Genomic DNA, 23,742 nt, shown 5'->3' with positions numbered 1-23,742 from the left:
GTCTGTGAATTCGTCTAAAATATAATTTTACGGTTAGAACCATGTCTTCTGAGCATATTGTTTTCTGGATCATGTCAATAAATGCCTTGGTTAATTTTTAAGACCGAAATGAACTTCCCACCATTAATTTGCAATTTTTTCAATTATCATTCCTTTTTGAAGTTATTTTTCAATACGACAAGGCAGCTTTGGTGATTATTGTGATCTATATACTAGTTATACTACTATGAACTGCCCATTGTGTTCGACGTTTGGGAAATGCTTAGCAGGAGGTTTAGATGTCGCGAAGTGGTACCAGTTTCATTAAATAAATTTCGATTGGTTCTTAAAGAAGCATGGACATATGCAGCTTTAATGACAGTATGAACGGATGTATATAGGCAGTTGTAGCAGCCAAGGGAAGGGCAATACAAAGTATTAGGATATCTTTTTACATTTTTTTTTCTGTTTGTATATTTGAGTATTACATATGTTTTCTTTAATATCGTTAGTCCTGTTATCGTTACGAACCAGGACTGTATCGTTACTCTTTAACGTTTATTTTTAATTTAGTATAAAGTATCCAATGTAGCGTAATATGACGTTATGACAATGGTCACCAAAGCCATATCGTTATATTCAAAAATTACATCAATAAGTAATGATAACTGAAAAAATGGCAATTTAATCGTCATCAGTTCATTTCTGTCTAAAAATTAATCAAAGCATGTATTGGCAAAAAACAAAATACTCAGGAGTCATGGTTCTGACCGTAAAATTGTATTTTAGAAAAATTTACACGAAATTATTGCACAGGCTGTTTTAAAGTTAGGATAAAACACACCCCTCTATTAACCCTATATAATATACCAAATACTGATGATGAAAATTAAAGTTGATATAATTATATGCAATTTTCCAAAAAATTCATGAAAATAGGGCTAAAAATATCAAAAATATAACACTTTATATTTGATCAAAATGTTCTCCGTTGCGTTTTTTTGCATCTGAGTGTATATTAAAAAGTAATTAATCAAATGTACCTATCTCCGTATCAATGCAATACTTTGCACACAAAAAAGAAAACACTGACGTAGTTAAAAATGAGAACAAGAGATTTTTCTTCTTGCGTCATTCGTACATCTGAGAGAAAGAATTCAACAGCGATACTTGATATTTCCAATAGTGTATCACTCACAACCTTTTAGTAAAAATGTTACTGATACAACCGTATACTTAAAACTAAAATAACATATCTTAAGTTACAATCGCCATTTCTTATAGTTTTATGTTGTATTATGTAGTGCAAGTATTATGTTTAAATATCATCTCTATATCTAATAGCTTACATTTGGTAAAAAAAAACAATAGTATAAACTCAAAACAGTGTTTAAAAAAAATAGATTTATTTTCATACATTAAAGAAATGTTTATAACAAAAAAATAATAAATAGGTTTCTTTACGAAGCCTATGGTCTTATTTGAAATACTTAAATTATGAAAATACTCTCTTAGGTTACATTCAGCTTACTCTAATTAAACAGCTACTTGTAAACTTGTAACCAAAGATCTATATGTAATGCGATTTCTGATTTCAGATGCGATTGAATCCCAACCGATATCAGTTATCTCCAGACCAAAGGTATCTCCTCTTGGCGCAGAATGTACAGAAACTATTTCGGCATTCGTATTTGGCCCAGTATACAATTTACGACATTCAGACAGGGTAAGATTACATACAAGCATTCCTAACACTATGGATCTATACTGAAGGAGTTAAGACAATTTACTATTTGTTTGTTAGATGTTGAATGACATCTTAAAGTTTTCAGGCATTTAATATCAAATTATATGTCTGAAATTTTGTCAGATATTTTGTATTAATATATTAATACTTATCTGATAAAAATAGGAATAAAGTTAAAAGGACTCGCACACCGAGGGTTCCGTACAAATTTGTAGGCACATATTATAAATAGTCTTTAAATAAAGACTACAGCATGTCCTCAGATCTTTATAAGAAAAAAACTTTTTTTATTATTGACATTTTGAGAATTTTTATTATATATTCTTAATTAAATATCAGATTTTTTAAATTTCCGTACCATGTTAGAAAAAAAATAAAAAAATATGGTTGAATTTTTGAAATCCAAAAAACCAAAAGGCGTTTCTGTGACATATTTATATCAATATAATTTAGATTTCATTCTTTGTAAATGTTTTTGATTAATTTTGAATAAAGTTATATTTTTTGCTGTTGTTAAAATATCACATTTTCCGATAACTATCTATTATCACACTTTTCGTAGCATTAAACTAAATAAATTTTGTGCTTCTTAAACATTTTAAAGTAACAAAAAATACAACCGGTAATTAAAATTCTACCAATAAAAATATATCATAGAATGAACGAAATTATATTACTATAAAAAAGCGTTTTGATTTTTAGGGAAAAATTAAATTAAAATTATAGACCAAGAAATTTTTATTAAGAATGCATTTTTCTTAAAATGTCAATAATAAAAAAGTATTTTCTCTTGTATCCGAGGACATACTGTCTACATTTTATCATTTAATTAAACATGCATAGTTTTCTGACTTTACGCTGTACTTGTAGTATAAGAACATTAGGATGATATTAATTGCCAAATTTCATATTTCTAGGTCAAGGAAAAATACCTATATACTCTTATTCCCATGAGAGTGTCGAAAGATACTCTTTTTGCAGCATAAACGGCTGAACTTTTTTCTACGTTAACTTAGAAGTTTGATGTCACAACTTTAAGGGACTGAAGACCTGAGTATATGATTTTAATTTCAACTCGATACCTCTAGGGTTTCCCAAAATAAAGGGTCTTGGTAGACAGACGGACCGACAGACGAACAGGCAACAAAGTGATCCTATAAGGGTTCCGTTTTTTCATTTGAGGCACGGAACTCTAAAATATACTCCAATGCGGATTTAAAGATGTTTTAACCCTTATTATTTTACATACTTTTAGGCTCATCATTGTATATTGAAATCAATACTGATAAATTTAAAAGATATGATTAAAATAAGATGTTCATTGTTCATACATTTATCGGCTCAGTTATATACATATACAAAGTGTCCCAGCCTGAGCGTGCATTAGAACTTTCTAGAAAACTACAATATTTAGATCGATACAAGCCATTGATTGGAACATCATTGTTTTACAACGAGATCTATTGATTAAAATTATTTTCAATATGGCGGCTCTTCCGGAAATACCGGACGTTGACAAAAACTTTCTTATTTTAAACGAGTGCCCCATTTTTTATTGCATACTTAAATCCTCTGTAGAATTTTATGATTTTCTTGATATCAAACACTCTATGCCTAACATTAACCGTTTTTGAAAAAAAATATTTAACATTTTTGGTCGAAAAAAACTGCCTGTCAAAAAAATCACTTAATGTCAAAGGAAGCTAGATAAAATCAAGAAAAACATGCGTTTTAAAACTAAATCTAAAATAACTTCAAAACGATTTATTTTAGGTATAGTAACATGTATAGTCAAAAAGTAACGAACTAAAAACCCTTTTAGTGAAATAAAAAATGGGTCTCCATTCGAAAAAAAATATTTAAGATAATTTTTTAATCGCTCAATTCCATGAGAGCTACATACCGCCATTATTATATGACATTTAAACAATTTAATTTTTGAAATAGATAGCCACGTTTCCTCTTTATGACACAGTGGTGGTAATTACTAAATTTAACTTTTGGGCTATACAATTTTTTTTGACAGTCAGTTTTATTAGTCCAAAAATTTTAAATATTTTAACGGTTAATGTTAAGTATACAGGTTTGTCAATATTCACAGAATTTTAAAGAGATTTTAAGTATGTAATAAAAAGTGGGGGCATACATTTAAAATAAAAAAGTTGCCGTCAACTTCCGGTATCGATAGATTTCTTTGTAGAACAATGATGTTCTCTAGAAACTTCTAATGTACGCTCAGCCTGGGACACCCTGTATATGCTAGCAATTAGTAATAACATAATTTAGTAACCTTTGACGTTAATTGTAAATGCCTTCAGCGACATTGTGATTTTTAGAAAATGTAGTTTAAACAAACTCCAGAGTTTCAAAAATCAACTTTAATTAATTTCTGTGATTACCTTAAATTAACCAAGAAAAAAGAAACTCTCTCACTGAAGAACTTAACTTCTCCGCACGGACTTTAAAAACAAACCGCAGAGAAACTGGAATTAAAAAAGAAATTAATATATCATTTCTCTTAAAAGAAGAGATGAATTACGACGTAATTGTAATAGATGGGTTTCATTTTAAAACGAGGAAACCAGAAATGGTTTTTAAATGGGTCCATTCAGCGAAGAAGAATGGAGTTAGATGATAAAAAAAGAAAATAAAAATGCTTGTTTTTTTTAAAAAAAACTTCTGCGGTATTATTTAAATAAAAACCAGAAAGAAAATGTTGATTAGTTTTTATGCTAATAAAGTTCTAGAACCAAAATTGTTTTATATTTATGCGTAACTTTCATTGAATTCTGTGGTGACAAAGACGTCTAATTCTATATTATTATTTAGGCTGTACTTAAACTGCCGTTAAACGGTAGCTTACTAAAATGCCGTTAATAGGTATGGCGTCGTTGATGTGACGCACTTGACGGCTTTATGAAATATAGGAATTTTATAAGGACTAACCAACGCTATCCACCCCACCAAATAACCAACTTAACCAACGCAACTATTTGTATTGACTAAGAGTGGGTCCCATGGGGACCCTCCACTGAAGCCGCGAGGGCCTATTGTGGCTCAGTTTCTACACGCTCTAATTTACAAGAGCGTCAAAGTTCACCCTCAAGACCCAGCCTCCTAATAGGGGCCGTTATGTCTGAGGGCGATATGTCTCCTTGGTCTGATAGGTCTAGCATAGGTTTGCCAAACATCTCAAACCTGGTCCTGCTCCCAGCGGGGCAGGTACACATAACGTGCTTCATTGTTTCGTCATCTTCCATACAGAGTCGGCATTCGGCGTCTTCCACCAGTCCCGTCCTCTGTAGGTGATCGCAACTAACCTCGACACTGAAAAAAAATATGAAAAACAAATATAAATTAGTAAAAACAAACCAACCCCACCAAATAACCAACTAACCAATGAATTAACACCCTCCAAATAACCACGTTAACCAACCCGCCAAATAACTAAACCAATCCAACCAAAAAGAGTAAAACCAATGAATGCAATGAGATCACGCTATAAGCAAAGAAATATATAAAAAAGTCTTGGTCGGCGTGAGATTTGAACCACGGACCATTCGCTCACGAAGCGATAGCCTCAGCCACGGAGCCACGGGTGCTCCTGCAAAATGCTTACAGCTAGGCATTACTTTCTCCGACATGTATGACGCCACAATATATATTAACGGCATTTTAGTAGGCTACCGTTTAACGGCTGTTTAAGTACATGGTATTATTTATCTATCGTATAAACTTAAAATTTATATTTAACATTATTATTCATAACTAACATTTTTGTTATTTACCTTCACATTGAGAGTGACATCTTAAGCTCTATTTTTTTAATTTGATTCTTTTGTCTTCCAGGAACGATTTTCAGTTGCGGCCTCTGCCTGAAAACGAAGACCATCCTTATCTTCTATTGGCACAATGGGCACCAAGAGGCCACAGTTTAATAATGGTGCAGGATTATGACATTTACTACAGAAAAACACCGAATTCTCACACGGGGTACAGGATAACGCATACGGCAATACCGGGTGTGGTGAGCCATGGTGTGCCAGATTGGTTGTATGAAGGTAAGATATTGTTGTATAAAGTATCCAGAAGCAATTTTTTATAAGAGGGTTTAATAAATTTTTGTTTTGGTTGAAAATAATATTTTTGACATCAAATTAAATGAAATTAGTTAAAAAAAAATAAAAAATAAAATTAGTTTTTGGTAAAATTTTATATACTATGTCCAATAGGGTGATCCAAAAAAACTAACCTATGTAATTTATGGGTTAAAATGAACCTATAATAACCGAGAAAAAATTATCCCCGGAAGGCAGGAATTTAACTCCCTTTTAAAAGGTGTCGGTGAACATTCAAAGTTTTCCATTTTCCAAAAAAGTACTATTTATAAACTCCATAAAAATAAAAGTGAGGTTAGTTCAGCACTTATTCCTTATTTTCCTATTGTTTTATATTTGTATTTCTCAACTAGCTCAAAAATAAATTTGTAATTTAACTATGCTTTTCAAACTTAAATAAATACTTACATTAAATGGTTTTCACAAAGGTAGATATAGATTTTTGGAGAACTTAAGGCTGGCGTCTTATTTTCTAGAGCCAGATTTTTCGCTGTTTCTCTTCGATAGTCTAATGTTAAATGTTTTTCCAGGAGTGGAAAGTATCGTGCTTTTGCAACCTGGTACCATACAGTATCGATAAATCATTGTGCATTCGAAAATTAGTAAAAAAAACCTCGCCGAAAATCGTAACTGAATAGAATGTCGAAACAAAATACGATGTACTTAAACAGCCGTTAAACGGTAGCGTACTAAAATGCCGTTAATAGATATTGTGACGTCGTTCATGTCGGCGGAAAGTAATGCCTAGCCATAAGCATTTTGCAAGAGCACATGTGGCTCCGTGGCTAAGGCTATCGCTTCGTGAGCGAATGATCCGGGGTTCAAATCTCACGCCGACCAAGACTTTTTTTTATTTTTTTTTGCTTATAGCGTTATCTTATTGCATTGGTTTCATTCTTTTTTGTTTGATTGGTTTATTTATTTGGCGGGTTGGTTAGCGTGGTTATTTGGAGGGTGTTAATTCATGGGGTAGTTGGTTATTTGGTGGGGTTGGTTGGTTTTTACTAATTTATATTTGTTTTTAATTTTTTTTTATCAGTGTCCAGGTTAGTTGTGTTGGTTAAGTTGGTTATTTGGTGGGGTGGATAGCGTTGGTTAATCCTTATAAAATTCCTATATTTCATAAAGCCGTCAAGTGCGTCACATCAACGACCTCATACCTATTAACGGCATTTTAGTAAGCTGCCGTTTAACGGCAGTTTAAGTACAGCCAACAAAATAATACCTCGTGACGTCACTATCGTAAGCGAGGTTAAAGCCGATGTTTTAGCGGGCTTCTCATCAATTTGAATTTTAACCATTTATTACGGCGTTAATACACCAGATAATTTTAAAAATATTTTGCAGGGGTGCTTTTTGGGTCTAAATGATTATTTTAAGACAATAAAAAAATACCCGCAAAGGGCCTATTATTGAATTGAAAAAAAATACGCTAAGATATATTTTTTAGGAAATTTTATGCTTAACCTTATAATATAAACAAATTTTTAAGTGGTAACACTGTGGTAACTAGGTGGTGATTGTGTATTTCATTTTGTATTAAGTTGTGTTAGCAAGTGGTATAATTTAAACTTTTTATACGTATTTTCTTTTGTATCGGGTTTTGCTGACATCATTTCATGTTATGTTTCTATGTACATGATTTGAAATAGAGGTTATTATTATTATTATACGGTACACTTAATAGAGTCATCAGAATGCCTGTGAAGTTTTCATTTAAGCTACAGAAATACATGTCACGTAGAATTTCGTCGTTACGATAATACTCAATTGGTCGAAACAAATTTCTCTGCGTCGCGCGTCGATGGGCTTGCCATTTATGAAACTGTAATCATTATTGGTGTTTGGAATTGTTCAATCAAAGTTTACCAAATAATGTAGAATTGTTATAGACCTAAAACACATTTAGAGACTGAATGCAATTTTATTTAATAGTTTACTACAAATGTGAATGAATGTATCAAAATGCATTTGCAGAGTGCATGTGCTTCATATTTAAAAGATATGCTTGTAAAAAATGTAATGAAAAATGTCCTGTTTTTGTCCTGTAAACTATCCTGTTGAATTATTGAGCTGTGGTCTCTTGGAATTTTATACAGGTCGTCCCACTATTCCATGGACATAGAACTACTGCGTATTTTTGGAACCAAAGTAAGTTCACTGAACACAGTTGACACAAAAAAAATAAAGAAATTTAAGATATTTTAAAAACCGATATTCCATTTTCAAAACCCTACATAAATTTTAATAGAACTATTTTTCTGCTCCACTCCATAATATTAAAAATACATACAGCCTCGCGTTTATGTATGGAAACGGTCGATTATTGATAAAATATAGAAGGGGGTACTAGACGGTATAATTAGACGAAGACACAACCATTTTGTGTTGAATTTTATTACTCTTATAACTATGTATGCCCATTCAGCGATATGTCCGTAATTACTATATAGGGTCGCTTTATTCCCCGTATGGAAACGGTTTTTATGTATCGAAAATCGGTTTATTAGGTAAAATATAGGAGGTGCCGCAAAAAGTTGAGTACAAAAGTCATATAGGATAATTAAATATCTATTAGCGAGTAATAAATTTATGTATACTGGGTCGGCCATAAATTCGTGGCACATCAAAGTTTCATTTTTTAAATAGTATGCATATTTCAATTCTTCAATTCTAAGCAAAAATCGGAATATACACAATGTACCTCAAACCAACCATTTCCGAGTTATTGACTTTTTAACATATCACTTAAACAATTTGATTTAATCAATTTCGATATGTTCAGTTTCATTTAATGATGCCATTCTGCCGAAACTGTAATACTGTTGTAATGAGTTTTTAAATGCCTATTAGCTACTAGTTAATTTAAGTATACTGGGTCGGTCATAAATTTGTGGCACATTCATATTTTTTTAAACGAAACTTCCTGTCGAGCTCACTGTATCTTATTGTATATTTAAATTCTCCCTTCAATTTTAAGCAATAATTGTAATACACAATAATGTACCAAAATTAAAGAATTGAAATGTTAAACAATAATTTTGTAATTTCCAGACTTGATATACTCGGTTGAGAACTAATGTCAAATATTATTAAGTATCACAGTTTCGGCAGAATAGCATCGTTAAATGAAACTGAATATATCGAAATTAAGTAAATTAAATTGTTTAAGTGCATGATATGTTCAAAAGTCAATAACTCGGAAACGGTTGGTTTGATGTACCTTGTGTGTATTTTGATTTTTGCTTAGAATTAAAGGAGGAATTGAAATATGCAAAAATATACAGGTTCTATATATCAGGGTTCTATTTAAAAAAATAAAACTTTGATGTGCCACGACTTTATGAACGACCCTGTACACATAAATTTATTATTCGCTAATAGACATTTAAAAATCTCCCTAACCCTATATTTTACCTAATAATCCACCGTATCTATTCATAAAAGCGACCCTATACAGGGTGTCCCAGAAATAAGTGCAAATATTTTAACTGGTAGTATAGTTCAACCCCAGAAACACGCCTATGAGGTTTTTTTTGCGAAAAAAAAATGTTGAAAATTTAAAATTTTTCTTGACATTTTCCGGGAAATTTGAAAAAACTTTTTAGTGCCACTTGTTTATTCACCTAAGATTTCCCTACGGTGTATCTAAACCTTGCAGTGTTGCAACCTTCTATGTTATCCACATTCTACATAGTTCGGCGGAACATAGTTCAATATTTATAAATTCATAGACAAATTTCTACTCATCAGTGCTCATTATTAATAATTATAGAAAAAAAACACATTAATTATTTTTAGTACTTACCCTTTCAATGAAAACTTAACAAAAACCACCGAAAATTAACTAAAACATTACGTTTATGACGTTTACGAAAATCTTTGTTATGCTGCAAATAACTTTATTTTGGAATAAATTTAATAAAATGATTCATATTATTCACAATCAGGTCACAAAAAGAAATTCCTAAAATGTTTATCGTAATTTAGAATTCAATTCAAGAAATTTAGAAAACAGCCCAACGAATAATCGATTCATTTTTGTTTTGTTTGTTTTCTTTCATGTTTCTCTGTTTTATTTGAACCACTGTTTTACAAAACACCTTGAAAAGCGCACATTACTTTGAATACCTTACTGAATGAATAAATGTTGAGAATTATTGTCTCTTATCGCCACTTTACGAACTACTTTCAATCTAAGAAAATACATGTTTCACTCAACAATTATTGACAACGTATTTTGTTTTTTCGCTATTTTTTCGATGTATTTCGACAATTCCATCGACAGCCTAACCGTCAGCCAAGAACTGCCGCGTGTGAACTGGTCCCTGGTCCTTTGAATCGCCGGTCGCCGCGCCGTCGTGGCGGACTTGCGTCAGACGACGATGTTAAGCAACGTTGCCGTAGTTACAACAATTTCAAATTCAAGACATTCGAAGCAATCAAATTCGTATTAAATTTTAAAAATAAAACAGAGGAACATGAAAGGAAATAAACAAAACAAAAATGAATTGATTATTCGTCGGGCTGTTTTCGATGTATTGAATTCTGAATTACGATAAATATTTTAGAAATGTCATTTTTGTGACCTTATCAATAACCAATTCATTTGTGTTGTTTGTTTCCTTTCATGATTTTCTGTTTTATTTTTAAAATTTAACAAGAATTTGATTGCTTCGAGTGTCTTGAATTTGAAATTGTTGAAACTACGGCAACCTCGCATGACGCAAGCTCGACACGGCGGCGCGATAAAGGAGTAGTTACCAGTGATGCGCGGCTCTCTTGGCCGACGCGACGTTTGGGCTGTCGATGGAATTGTTGAAACACATAGGAAAAATAGGGAAAAAACAAAATACGTATTTAAAATTGTTGAGTGAAACATGTATTTTCTTAGATTGAAAGTAGTTCGGAAAGTGGCAGTAAGAGACAATAATTCTCAACATTTATTCATTCAGAAAGGTATTCAAAGTAATGTGTGCTTTTCAAGGTGTTTTGTAAATCAGTGGTTCAAATTGTGATGAGGCCTATATGAAAATAATGTGTTAAAAATGAGGACTGTTATTTTAGTAGTTATTATAATAGCATGTACATGTAAAACAGCACGGTGAAGTGTATTTTAGTTAAGTGTATATCGAAAAATGGAACTGTCACAGTTACATCGACCTGTCATAAGTATCTTTTTTAATCTTGGGTAAGTTTTTTAATTTAACTTTTTTAACACATTTTTTAACACATTATTAAACATTTAACTTTTAATTTATTTTATGTAATAATATCACAATCTTAAAAATGTAATGCATCTCTGCCAACTCCTCAAGTGTTGTGATTTTATTACTTACTTTTAACATATACTTTCTTGTCCCTATGGCAACACAGTGCGTTGAATTAATTGAAATCTGGGCTTGATCCGGGTTATTGGATATAGTTGGCGATATCTGCCGGCGGTTCTCAAAATGTTGCGATTATTTTTTTAAATTTTCAAAGTTAAATAACTCGGTTATTTTCAATTTATTTTAAAAATGGTAAAGAGAAAATATGTTTATCTTGATCAGATCTACCACCCCTTAAAATATCTGCACTCATTTCTGGGACACCCTGTATAATAAGTTAGTTAGCCATAATTTACCCATATACAAAAGTGCTTTGTTTGTCCGTTAGAAGAATTAATCAAAAATAAACACGAAATTTAACTAATTTAAAATTTATGAAGCTTATTGTCAAATATTATTTGTGATACTAACACATAATCCATATTTTTGCTAATTAGATTATTAGAGCATAATAGATTTTATATGCTTACGTAGCTTCATATGACAAGAAATATTTAAATCAGATTTAGAAAAATATTTTTTTCTTCAAAAAGTATGCGCTATGGCGTTTTTTACAAGAGAGAAAAAATGTAGTAAATACTAGAAGGGCCATTTTACAAGAAAAAATCGGTCGTCGGTGAAGTTGGAATATATTTTATACTAGAATTCCATGTAGGGGTGAGGATAATTGTCACCTTTCCCGCATCTTTTCTTGTTTTTTTTTTAAATTGAATGTTAAAGCGCTTAGCAAAACATAGGTAGCCCAAATCTCATTCAAAACGGTATCTTAAAAGGTATCTTAAAAAATTTGTTAATTTTTTTTAAGTTTTATGCCCTCTAACCGTATAGAGTAAATTCTATCTAATGAACTTATTTCGATCCCAACGTAGTAGTTCTATGTCCACGGAATACTGGGACACCCTGTATATTAGAGTGGTCATTGACGGAAGTAGTACTGGGAGAAAATTTTCAGGTCAGTGGCTTGGAACACCATCAAAAAGAAAATTTCCTAACCTCACATACCAAGAATGTCCAACTTTGAGGAACACCTCACTGTAGTATTGAACAATAAAAAAGATTGGAAGGGAGAAACATTTGCTCATCATGTAAAAGACTATAATACAAAGGTGCGTTCATACCGGCTGCGCCGCCGCCGTTCCACTCCGCGCCGCGCAAGTCGTTTTTTTAACATATACTTCTGTGCGCGCTAAAAAAATACACTTCAAAAGTACATGTTAAAAAAAAGTTTTGCGCGGCGCGGCGCGAATCGGCGCAGCCGTTGTGGACGCACCTTAACGTCGTATACTGATGCTTCCAAAACCAAAGCAGGGACAGGGATTTTTTTTATTAGGCTACCCAGTATTTTCTTCAAGTTACCGTCTACCAACGGATGTATGTACATTCTAGATAGAAATATACATATATCACTCGACATCAGTAACTCTGTGTTATTGTTTTCTTTCTGTACAAATTATTTTCTTTTTTAACTGATAACAAACTGAACAAGAATATTGTATAAACATATAATGTTACATTAGATTTATATTTTTACTTATTACCTTTTGTTACTATTCCCATTTTTAATTAGAAATTAATTAGTTAAAAGTAACACACAAGTAATTGTATTCCATTTCCTAGATCAATTCTATCCCTAACATAGGTGGAACCTATCGCAAACAGTAACGTAATCCAAGCCATCTCAAGTCGACGAAGCAAAAGTGGTCCGCCAATAAATCAAACTGGGAATATAGAGCCCCCGTTCGTTTTCCTAATAGACGTCGGTCTCTATCGGAATCTGGTTTTAGATTAGCTCACTTGTTTGTCGAGATTTCTAGACTTGGATTAAACGGTGCCCGATTCTAAAGGGCAGATAAGTTTTGGCTTTATACACAATTTTATAACGATATATGTAAGTAAATCTCAGATGTAAAAAAACGCAACGGAAAAAATTTTGGTCAAATTTAAAGAATTATATTTTTGTTATTTCTAGCCCTATTTTCATGAATTTTTAGTAAGCTGTATATATGTAATCATACCAACTTTAAATCGTAAACTTGTTTTTATGAACTTTAATATTTGGCATATTATGCGGGGTTAATCGAGGGGTTGATTTTACCTTAACTTTAAAACACCCTGTGCAATAATTTTGTTCGTAAATTTTCTTAAAATAAGATTTGACTGTTAGAACCTTGTCCCCTGAGCATTTTGTTTTATGAATCATGTCAATACATGACTTAATTAATTTTTAAGAGCGAAATGAACTTGCCACCAACAATTAGCAAATTTTTACAATTATCATTTCTTTATGAAGATCTTGTTTAATATAACAAGGCGGTTTTTTTTATTATTGTGGACTAAATACTACTATGAACTGCCCATCATGTTCGACGTTTGAAAAATGCTTGGTGGGAGGGTTAGAGGTCGCAAAGCGGTACCAGCTTCAAATGAACTTCGCTTGGTCCTTAAAGAAAAATAGGTAAACATAACGCAATATGAAATATGTAGTCTCAATGGCAATATGAACGGACGTATACAGGCAGTTATAGCAGCCAAGGGAGACAATACAAAGTATTAGGGTATTGTTTACATTTTTTTTCTGTTTGTATACTTGAGTATTACAGATATTTTCTTTAATATCATTAGTTCTGTTATCGTTGTTAATATTTATTAAAACTAGGACTGTATCGTTAGTCTTTAACTTTTGTATTTGTTGTTTTAATTTAGTATAAAGTATCCAATGCAGCGTAATATGACGTTACCAGACAATGGTCGCCAAAACCATCTCGTTATATTAAAAAAATACATCAAAAAGTAATGATAATTGGAAAAAATTGCAAATTGATCGTAATCAGTTAATTTCGCTCTTAAAAATTTACCCAAGCATGTATTGGTATGAATAATAAACAAAATGCTCAGGGGACATGGTTCTGACCGTAAATTATATTTTAGCAAAATTTACAGACGAAATTATTGCATAGGGTGTTTTAAAGTTACGGTAAAAAAAACAACACCTCGATTAACCCTGTATAATATGCCAAATACTTAAGTTTATAAAAAAACTGAGTTTACGAATTAAAGTTCTTGCTAAAAAAAATATTAAAATAGAGCTAAAAATAACAAACATATAACACACTAAATTTGACCAAACATTTCTCCGTTGCGTTTTTTTGCATCTGAGTGTATATATTTTTTTCTTTTCAATTCCAATAACTCAATTGATAGTTAATAGTCAATGCGCACACTCAAAAAACTTATAAAAATCAAAAACTACATTGTTCTTAGATTTTTATAAACATATGATAATAATTGTTGTATTAGTTAAGTTATTCCCCAGCTCAGTTTCAATAGTGTCTAGCAGGGCCTATTTTACCATAAGGCCCATAAGGCCAGGACTTTGGGCCAGGACTTTGGGCCCGGTGGTCTGGGGGGGTTGTACCGTTAAAGGTTGTAAAATATTCATAATTTCTTGAATTTTTGAGTTTTATTGGAAAAGAGGGCCCGAATTTTTGCTTGGGTCCTAGGGCCCGACCAGATGAAAAATAGATCCTGGTACCTACCTAGTAACAGTAAATTGTGTCAACAAATATTTTTTTTATATTAATTGGTTTTCATTTAAATTTCAATACAATTTGAAAATTCTCTGACACAAATTTTGAGAATTGCCACCACACTTGTTCTCTATTTTCGTATAAAATCAAGCATGTTTAATTCTTTTGGAGTTCAACAAATAATAGAGATAAAAGCTACACAATGATGCCTAGTATCATTTTAGATGCAAAATGCAGCAATATTTTTTACAATTGTTAGGTTTATTACAATTTGTTTCTTACACTGGACGCGCGTTTTGTTAACCATGAATCACCAGCAAATGATGAAAACTACACAGTTTTTTGTTGGTTAAAACTGTGTTTAGATTAATCATCTGCTGGTGATGCTAATATGGTTAGAAAAACGCGCGTTCAGTGCAGAAGTAAAAGTTTTTTTGTGTATTGTGGTGAATTGGTGTTTTATTTTGCTGTTGTAACACCAAAGGTTCCAACCCCCAATTGTAAGCTTCTTCATCTATTAAATGTGGTTAACGATTTCCAACTATCTTACTGAAAATCTGTTCTCTGTCTCTCTTTAACACGTGAAATGCCATTAATACCAATTTTTCACATTCATTGGTTTTGGGACCCTGAGGCTTTTGAAAATCGTAATGAGAAATGCAGGACCGGATTTAAAAAAGAAAGTTGATGATGGCAGCTGAACGGCGAAAAGTTTTTAATATCTATCTTGAAGCATAATCTTGTAGAACAAAAAAAAATAACAATGATAATGTGAAATTTATTTTGTGATGTTTATACCGAGTGATGCATCGGAACACGGGACATAGGAAATCCCGTGGCAATTTTCAAAAAGGTCAAATATTATCTCCCCTGATAATTTTATACATACATACATATACATACCGCCATTACTCGCTGACGAGTATTTGACACGCATCAGAAGATGGTTACGCAAGGCGTTTTCTTTCATGAGCTTTTCTGTGACTGAAAAGCCCGATACGTGATGTTATCTGTCTACCGCACTCCAGACATTCAAAAATCTCATTGCATTGTTGCCTCTTTACTTTTTTGTTGTCGCTCTTAACTGACTTTACAATTCTTCTCCATTCCGTTCTATTGTGAGCTGCCTCTTCCCACTCATTCTGCTTGTTAATTCCCTTTAAGTTTTCGTGGAAAATATCCTTGAAACTTTTGAGTTATCCACCCGGCCTCCTCTTACCGTCTACAAGCTCACCGTAAAGCAGAGATTTTGGTATGCGGTTTTCTTGCATTCTGCAAACGTGACCAACCCATCTTCAGCGGGACTTTGTAATCATGACTTCAATACTCTCGCAGTTAGCTTTTTCAAGAACCGATACGTTTGAGACGTGATGGAACCATTTCATTCTTAAGAGTTGTCTAAGATGTCTCTGCTGCAACTTGTTTAATGCGTTCATGTGTCGGCGGTACGGCACCCAGGTTTCGCTTCCATATAACATGGTGGGAATTCTTATCGCTCGGTACACCGCAAGTTTCGTTTTTGTGCTCAAGTCATGATTGTAGAAAACCCTGTCTTTTAATTTCCAGAATGCTCTTGAAGCGCTGCTAATCCTGTGCTGAATTTCAGATTCGATATTGGCCTTTTCGAAATCAAACTGCCGATGTAATTAAATTCCGCTACATATTCCAACAGTTCATCTCCGATTTTTATAGCATTGTTGTGATCTTCCGGGGGGGTGCATATAATTTTAGTTTTATCGATGTTCAGCTTAAGTCCCAAGGCCTCGTATGCCCATGTATATGTGTTCAACATTTCTTGCAATTGCTGTAACGTATTTGCAACTAGAGCACAGTCATCAGCGTATTGAAGTTCTGTGATGAATTTTGTACGTGTTTTTGCCCTGAGTCTTTTTATGTTGAACAGACCGCCATCGTGTCTGTATCTAATGCCCAAACCTCTCTCCTGCAATTTGCTGTCCACTATAATGGAGCGCGCTGCCATGAATATATTGAATAGGAGAGGCGCTAAGACACATCCCTGCCTAACGCCTGTGTTTGTTAGGAAGGGATCCCTTAGTGATCCATGATATGACACTCTTGATTTGTTGTTATGGAAGCATTTACACACTGTAAGAAATTTGATGGGTACTCCGAACTTATTCATAATTGCCCAAAGTACATCTCTGTTCACAGAGTCGAAGGCTTTTGCTAGATCTATGAATGCAACGTAAAGTTTAGACTGCTGCTCTTTTACTTGTTTCTGTAGTTGCCGGATGGAGAATATGGAATCGACGGTACCGCGGTTGGTGCGAAAACCCGTTTGCGATTCTGGGAGGATTTTTTCTATATGTGGGTGAAGGCGGTTTGACATAATTTTTGCAAGAATTTTTCCTCATAGTGAAATTCCTCGGTAGTTTCCGCAATCTGATGCACTTCCTTTGTTCTTAAATATCTTCACTATATTCGCGTTGCAAAAGTCCTGAGGTACCTCTCCGCTTTCCCATATGAGAGCCTTAAGATGACCAATAAGTTCTTTACTTGCACACTTATAGATTTCCGTCGGAATCGCGTCACAGCCAGCTGATTTGTTGTTTTTAAGCTGTTTTATGGAGTCCTTTATTTCCTGTTCTGTTATTGGAATGTCTAATACATCGAGGCTGTTATACTGAGGTATTATGTTGAGTGCTTCCATATTGGGGTTATTTTCTTGGTTAAGGATATGGCTGTAATGCTCTTTCCAGCGGTATCTGATTTGCTATTCCTCTTTTACAAGTTCGCCATTTTGTGCCATAATTGGGCATCTTGCCTTCTTAGTTGGACCTTATATTTCTTTTACAGCCTCGAAGAATTTACGATAGTCGTGATGCGTGGCATACTCCTGAATCTGACTAGCTTTTTGCGACCACCAGTTATCCTTTAGTTGGCGCAGGTTTCTTCGGAGCGTGTTGTTGGCTGCCTTAAAGTTGTCTGCTAGTCTTGGATTGTGTGGATTTGCAGTGACGGCTTGATGTGCTCTATGCTTTTGTTCCAACAAAGCCTGTATATGCGGTTGATTTTCGTTAAACCAGTCTTGTTGTTTCTTTTTGTTGGATTTTCCCAGTACTGCTTCGCTGGTTTTGTGAATCGCATCTCTTAGTTGTGTCCAGCCATGTTCAGCATCCACGGTTGAGATTGAAGTTATCGGTGGAAGTGATTCTTTGATGGCTTCCCGGAAGGCATCTGCGATATCACTGTTCTCTAGACCCCGTACGTTCAATCTGGTCATGTAGCTTGCCTTTTACAGTGTGGATGTTTGGGTTTTAACTGGTTTTTCATTTTTGAGATTAAAAGTCGGTGATCAGTGCCGCATTCGGCATCTACTCTGTCTTTTGTGAGACTGGCATCTTTTAGGTGCGTCCTTCGAACGATTACGTGGTCCAATTGGTGCCAATGGCCTGATCACGGATGTTTCCAGGTACCTTTAAATTTGTCCTTCAGCATGAACCACGTATTGGTGATGCAAAGATTATACTCTGTGCATGTTGTTAATAAGCGTTCACCATTGGTATTTACTTTTCCTATTCCATGTTTTCCCAATACGTCAGGCCATATTTGTTGTTTGCCGATAACTTTATAACTAATGCCTATAACGTTTGCCGACACGGGCATTAAAGTCACCTAGCAAAATGATTCGTTCGTGCTTCGGAATTAGTTGGAGTATATTTTGCAGAGCTTGGGAAAATTTATCCTTATCCTCAATTTTAGCGTCTAGGGTAGGAGCGTAGGCACTTATGTTGTTGACGTAAGTTTTGTCTGATATGGGGTACCTTAGGGTCATAAGACGTTCGGAGACACCAATAGGTCCCTCTGTTAATTTGGTGGCAATTTCGTTTTTGATTGCAATGCCTACTCCATGAATTCTCCTGTGTGTTGCCGGGTGACCCTTCCAAAAGAAGGTGGAATTCTCCTCAGTGAGACTACCTTCATCCGCAAAGCGAGTTTCGCTAAGAGCGGCAACATCTATATTTAGTCGGTGGAGTTCCTGTGAGACCAGTGCTGTTCTTCTCTCTGGTCGATTGGAGTTTGTCCTATCCAGTAGAGTGCGGACGTTCCACGCCGCAAACGTGAAACATTGACGATGTTTAGTTCTCCGATGATACGCTCGAGTAGGCACCCCCACCCGGAGATCCAATTCAGGGGGTATTTTACCTCCAGACGATGATTTTGTCCTACTCGAATGTTCCATCTTTGATGAGTGTAAGCTGCGTAAAAAGGTTAAACTGTGACGGTTACGCTGCCGCACAGTTTGGCTGCAACTGTAGCACGAGATGGCTATGGCACAGTGAGGACTGCGACGATATTTCCCTTGTGCTACGTTCTCGGCCGGCTAGGAGTAGTTTACTACTCCTCTTCCCCAGAAAGGTGGTAGGTCTGAGGGTTGTATAATGATATACCGCCTATACTCGGTCGTCAGAGCCTCATTTGTTTAAACAGGGTGCACCACGTGAAGGTGAGGTTGACTTTTGGGTAAGCTAGGCTATATGTATCGCTTCAATACCCCTTGCACCCCATACAAATTTTATGCAAAAGTTTTATTAGACTTTTTTGAAGACGCGTTAAAGTTGAATTGTATTTTTACTAAGAGTGAGTTCCAGGTGGGACCCTCCACTGAGGCCGCGAGGGCCTATTGTGGCTCAGTTTCTACAAGCTCTTTAATAGAAAAAGAGCATTAAAGTTCGCCCTTAAGACCCAGCCTTTTAACATAGGCCGTTATGTCCGAGGGTGATATGTCTTCTAGGTCTGATAAGTCTAGCGTGGGTTAGCCATACACCTCAAACCTGGTCCTACCCCCAGCGGGGCAGGTACACATAACGTGCTTCATTGTTTCGTCATCTTCCATACAGAGTCGGCATTCGGCGTCTTCCACCAGTCCCATCCTCTGTAGGTGTGATCTCAGCCGGCAGTGGCCCGTGTATACTGCAGTAAGCGTACGCGCTCCGTTCCTACTAGCCTTTAGGAGTTCATTTGTTCTACGTTTGGATGGCCTTGCTAGGATTGTTTTGGCATAACCATTCCGGGACTGTCATACCAGTCCCGAAGCGTTACACCCCTAACCCATTCACAGAGCCTATCTCTTGCGAGATTTTTTGGTACGCTAAGTGTCGGTTCTGGGCCCACGAATGGCGAGCTTGCACCAGTTTTGGCGAGGGAATCAGCACGTTCATTTCCCTCTAGCCGACATGTCCCGGTATCCATATTAGCGACACTTTGTTTCCATCTCCTAATATATTGAGTAGTTTCTTACAATGAAGAATCGTCCTGGACGTACTTTTCGTTGCCTCAAGTGCTTTCAACGCGGCTTGACTATCCGAAAATATGCTTATTGTTTTCCCGGTGTATTGCTGTTCTACCAGCAGTTGAACACAGGTTTCAATCGCATATAGCTCAGCTTGGAAAATAGTGGTGTGTTTTCCAAGACTCTGGTAGATCTCAGTCTTTGGACTGCTGCAGTAGATTCCTGCGCCAGATCCTTTATCGTTTTTGGATCCGTCCGTGTACCAACATATTTCCGCAAATAATAAGCCGTTTCTCGGCTTATCCCATTCGTCCCTATTCGGAAACAGGACGTTGTAGGTGCGCGTCAAGAGTTGGATTGGTGGTGTGAGATCCGAGACCATTCCCAGAATCTCATCCGATTGTAGTTCGTCTACTAGTCGGTTTTGTATGAACATGATTGTTCCTTGGCTCTCTCGTGCCATATTTAGAAACCTATATGTAGCCCATCTCGCCTCCCTCTCCAAAATAATTTGAAGAGGAGGTAAGTCGTGTAGGGGTTCCATAGCTTTTGACGGCGTAGAATGAAAGGCACCAGTCACCGCTAAGCATGCTTGTCGTTGTAATTTTGACAGTTTATTCTTTGCCGTTGTTTGGTTGGCTTTCTGCCACCGTTAAAGTTGTACTTTCGTCTAGAATTTGGTGTTATTTCGAATAGGCATTTAAATGCTATACGCAAAAATCTCGGCAAAAATCCACCCCTAAATTATTAAAATTTTATAATACGTCCCAGGGAAAGCTACAATTAAAATACCAGCAAAAATGTGATTTTTGTCATTGTCAAATTCAATATCACATTTTATTTACAAGAATTTGAATCAGCTTACCCTAAAATCCTTTGGAGGGTCTCTATAATGGTTTAAAGCAGCTATATTAGCGACAAATCAACCATATAGCTAGTGGTCCATGGTGGACAAGGGCAATTCATGATATATTGTGGTCACAATAAAGAATCTCCCTAAAAATATACAGTGAAAATATTTTTTTTCAGAACAATTGTTGTTAATTTGGCTCTGATATTGTCAGAGCCCGAATTCTGTAACTTAGAAAACGCTAAGCGCTTTTGGACGCTCAGCATATGTGACGTTAATTTTCGCTTAGCGCACACTTAACTTTTCAAAAACGGCTACCTTAAAGGATCGTTTTGCTTGTCGAACTGTCAGTAAAAATTGAAAAAAAGGTGATTTTCTGCGTTCTCTAGCTTTTTAGAGAAAACGACTTCTTCTTCTATAAATTCCTCAATAAGTAATCGATTATTTACGATTTGGCAGCTATAAATATTGTTCAAAACATCGAAAATGCTGAGAAGCGCCTTCAACGTTTTCCTCGTATAATAGAATAATGGCATATCCATAGAAAAATAGGTTGACATAACTCAACAATAAGTTATGAGATTCACGTAACATTGCCATCCACATTTGACTAGTAGCAAATTACACAAGTTTACAAATTCGGGTCAACTTTTGGACCCGAGCAGATGAGAACGATTCTTAACGTTATTTGATGCCCTGAGCTCAGATCTTCAATCCGTTTGTCAAGAATGACTCTTGTTTTCAAGTTCGCGCATGGCAGTAGCACTGCGCTCTTATAACGGCCAAGGTAGTTGACGCACGGTCAGTTGAAGACGTTGCATTAAACATCATTTGGATTTGTATTATGATTGTGCTGCGGAACGTGTGAAAATGCAGAGAGAACGTTGCAAAGTCGATCAAAGCATAACGATCATCATTATGTGAGAAAGGTGTGGCCGAGTCGTACCCACTATGAGCCAGGACCACAAAATGTGTCCTCTGTACCACTTGTAAACCCACAGGACGTTTTACTGCCACCTCTTCACATTAAACTTATTAAGAACTTTGACAAAGCGTTCAATCGCGAAGGACCGGCTTTCCAGTACTTAACCAAGTTGTTTCCAAAACTGTCATACGCAAAAATCAAAGAAGGAATATTTGTCGGACCTGATATTCGAAAACTAATGGCTGACGCAATGTTTACAAAATGTTTAACGCTTGATGAGGCAGCAGCATGGGCATCGTTTCACAGTGTTGTTCACAACTTTCTCGGTAATCATAAATCACCGGATTACAAGCAAGTAATCGACAATTTGTTGCAAAGTTACCACAAGATTGGAGCTCGAATGTCTCTCAAGAAACATTTTCTGCATTCACATCTTGATTTTTTTCAACAAAACTTGGGTGACACAAGCGACGAGCAAGGAGAGCGGCTACACCAAGATATAGCGAAAATCGATAGGCGATACCTAGAATTTTGGGACGAAGGCATGATGAGCGATTACTGTTGGACCCTAATCCGTAAAACAGATCCCAAGCAGTATAAAAAGACTCAGTTCAACCTCTGTTAATTTCTGATTTATATCGTTTAATTCAATAAATGACCGTTAACGGTCAAAAATAGCAAAATAATGAATTTATTGAATATTTCGAAAACTAGAACCAATCTTAAAAATGGACTGCTGATTTGGATTCAGCTCTAAAAATTATCTTAGAAATTGCTTTTAGTTGCTCAGGTTCAAAACCGTGTATACTTGTGTTATTAGATACCTGATAAATTATTGCGATGATACCAATATGTGCTCAACGCTTATCCAGAAAACGATTCGCACGGCAACTAGAATACCAACATCGACTGCTTGGCGTTCCGCTAATCGAATACTTTCGCTTACCGCTTTGAAAGCGTAACGTTTTTATGTCGAAGTTCCAGAATTCGGGCCCAGGCTTTGCCTTTTCATTTCCAAGTTCGTGATTTATTAATTTTTTATTAGTTTTCTCCTTATTTTTTTAAGTTTATGTCTCATTTACGTGGAAAAATGCTGAATAAATAAAACCGATTAGATGTTTTCGAAATTTGTTTAAGTAAGTAATATTATTTAAAATATTTATGGCCTGTCCATGAATTGCTGGCTAACAGAGAATTTCGTTTCCCCCCGTATGCAGATGCCCCGTAGCTACAAAAGGGATTGAAGATATACAGTACATCTTAATTATTTTATTTGCAGAAGAAATTCTCGGATCCAACTCGGCGATATGGATGTCCAGCGACGGTCTCCTAGTCGTTTTCGCTACATTCAACGATACCCTCGTGGAGGAGCTGCGGTTTCCTTGGTACGGGTCAATAAGCGAAGGCCGACTCTATCCGGACATCAGGTCATTAAGATATCCAAAACCGGGCACGAGAAATCCAGCGGTTAGTCTAACTATCGCCGACTTAGCTGATATCGGAAACATTAAGACGAAGAAAGTTATACCGCCACCAGTGATAGCTAACTCGTAAGTATAGTTCAGTCTCAATTACTGGAATAGACTAAATATTCAGTGCAAAAAGATCTGCTCTAAATGGAGCTATATTCAGGGACAGGGGTGAAATTAAGAGTACCGCAGTTTTCAGAGTTGTGCAGATTTATCGCAGTTTCGCACTTAGTTTTTTACTTAGTTTACCTGTATTATCTGTATTGTTTGAAAAATTTGTTTTTTACAAAATTTCACAACACAGTTAGGCTCAAAATCATAATCGTATTTTCTTCAAACGTCACAAAAGTGTTATTTTTTCCGACACGATTGACAATATTAAAAAGTCATTTTAACGCCTAGGCATAAAAGTAAAACAATTTTACACCTAGGCATAAAAGTAGGAAAATATATGATTAAACTCAACCCAAACCAAACTAACCTGTCAAATTCAACGTGTGTATTGTGTAACCATAATATCTGGAAATAGATATGTGTATCTGG

The 23,742-nt window shown here is 35.2% G+C and overlaps 1 protein-coding gene across 1 annotated transcript in view; it reads left to right on the top strand.

Moving 5' to 3' along the window:
* Nucleotides 1-23,742, top strand: part of LOC115889082 (inactive dipeptidyl peptidase 10) — a 259,451-nt gene that overhangs the window by 141,013 nt on the left and 94,696 nt on the right. Inside the window, exons 6-8 of the mRNA XM_030908996.1 lie at nucleotides 1,578-1,705; nucleotides 5,576-5,787; nucleotides 23,010-23,280. Of these exons, the coding sequence (XP_030764856.1) occupies nucleotides 1,578-1,705; nucleotides 5,576-5,787; nucleotides 23,010-23,280 (611 nt within the window). The remainder of the gene's footprint in view (nucleotides 1-1,577; nucleotides 1,706-5,575; nucleotides 5,788-23,009; nucleotides 23,281-23,742) is intronic.

Source organism: Sitophilus oryzae, unplaced genomic scaffold (assembly GCF_002938485.1).
Source record: "Sitophilus oryzae breed Bouriz unplaced genomic scaffold, Soryzae_2.0 scaffold_810_pilon_pilon, whole genome shotgun sequence".
Taxonomy (NCBI): domain Eukaryota; kingdom Metazoa; phylum Arthropoda; class Insecta; order Coleoptera; family Curculionidae; genus Sitophilus; species Sitophilus oryzae.
Note: the sequence above shows the minus strand (reverse complement) of the source record. Positions and strands in the feature narration are given on the sequence as shown.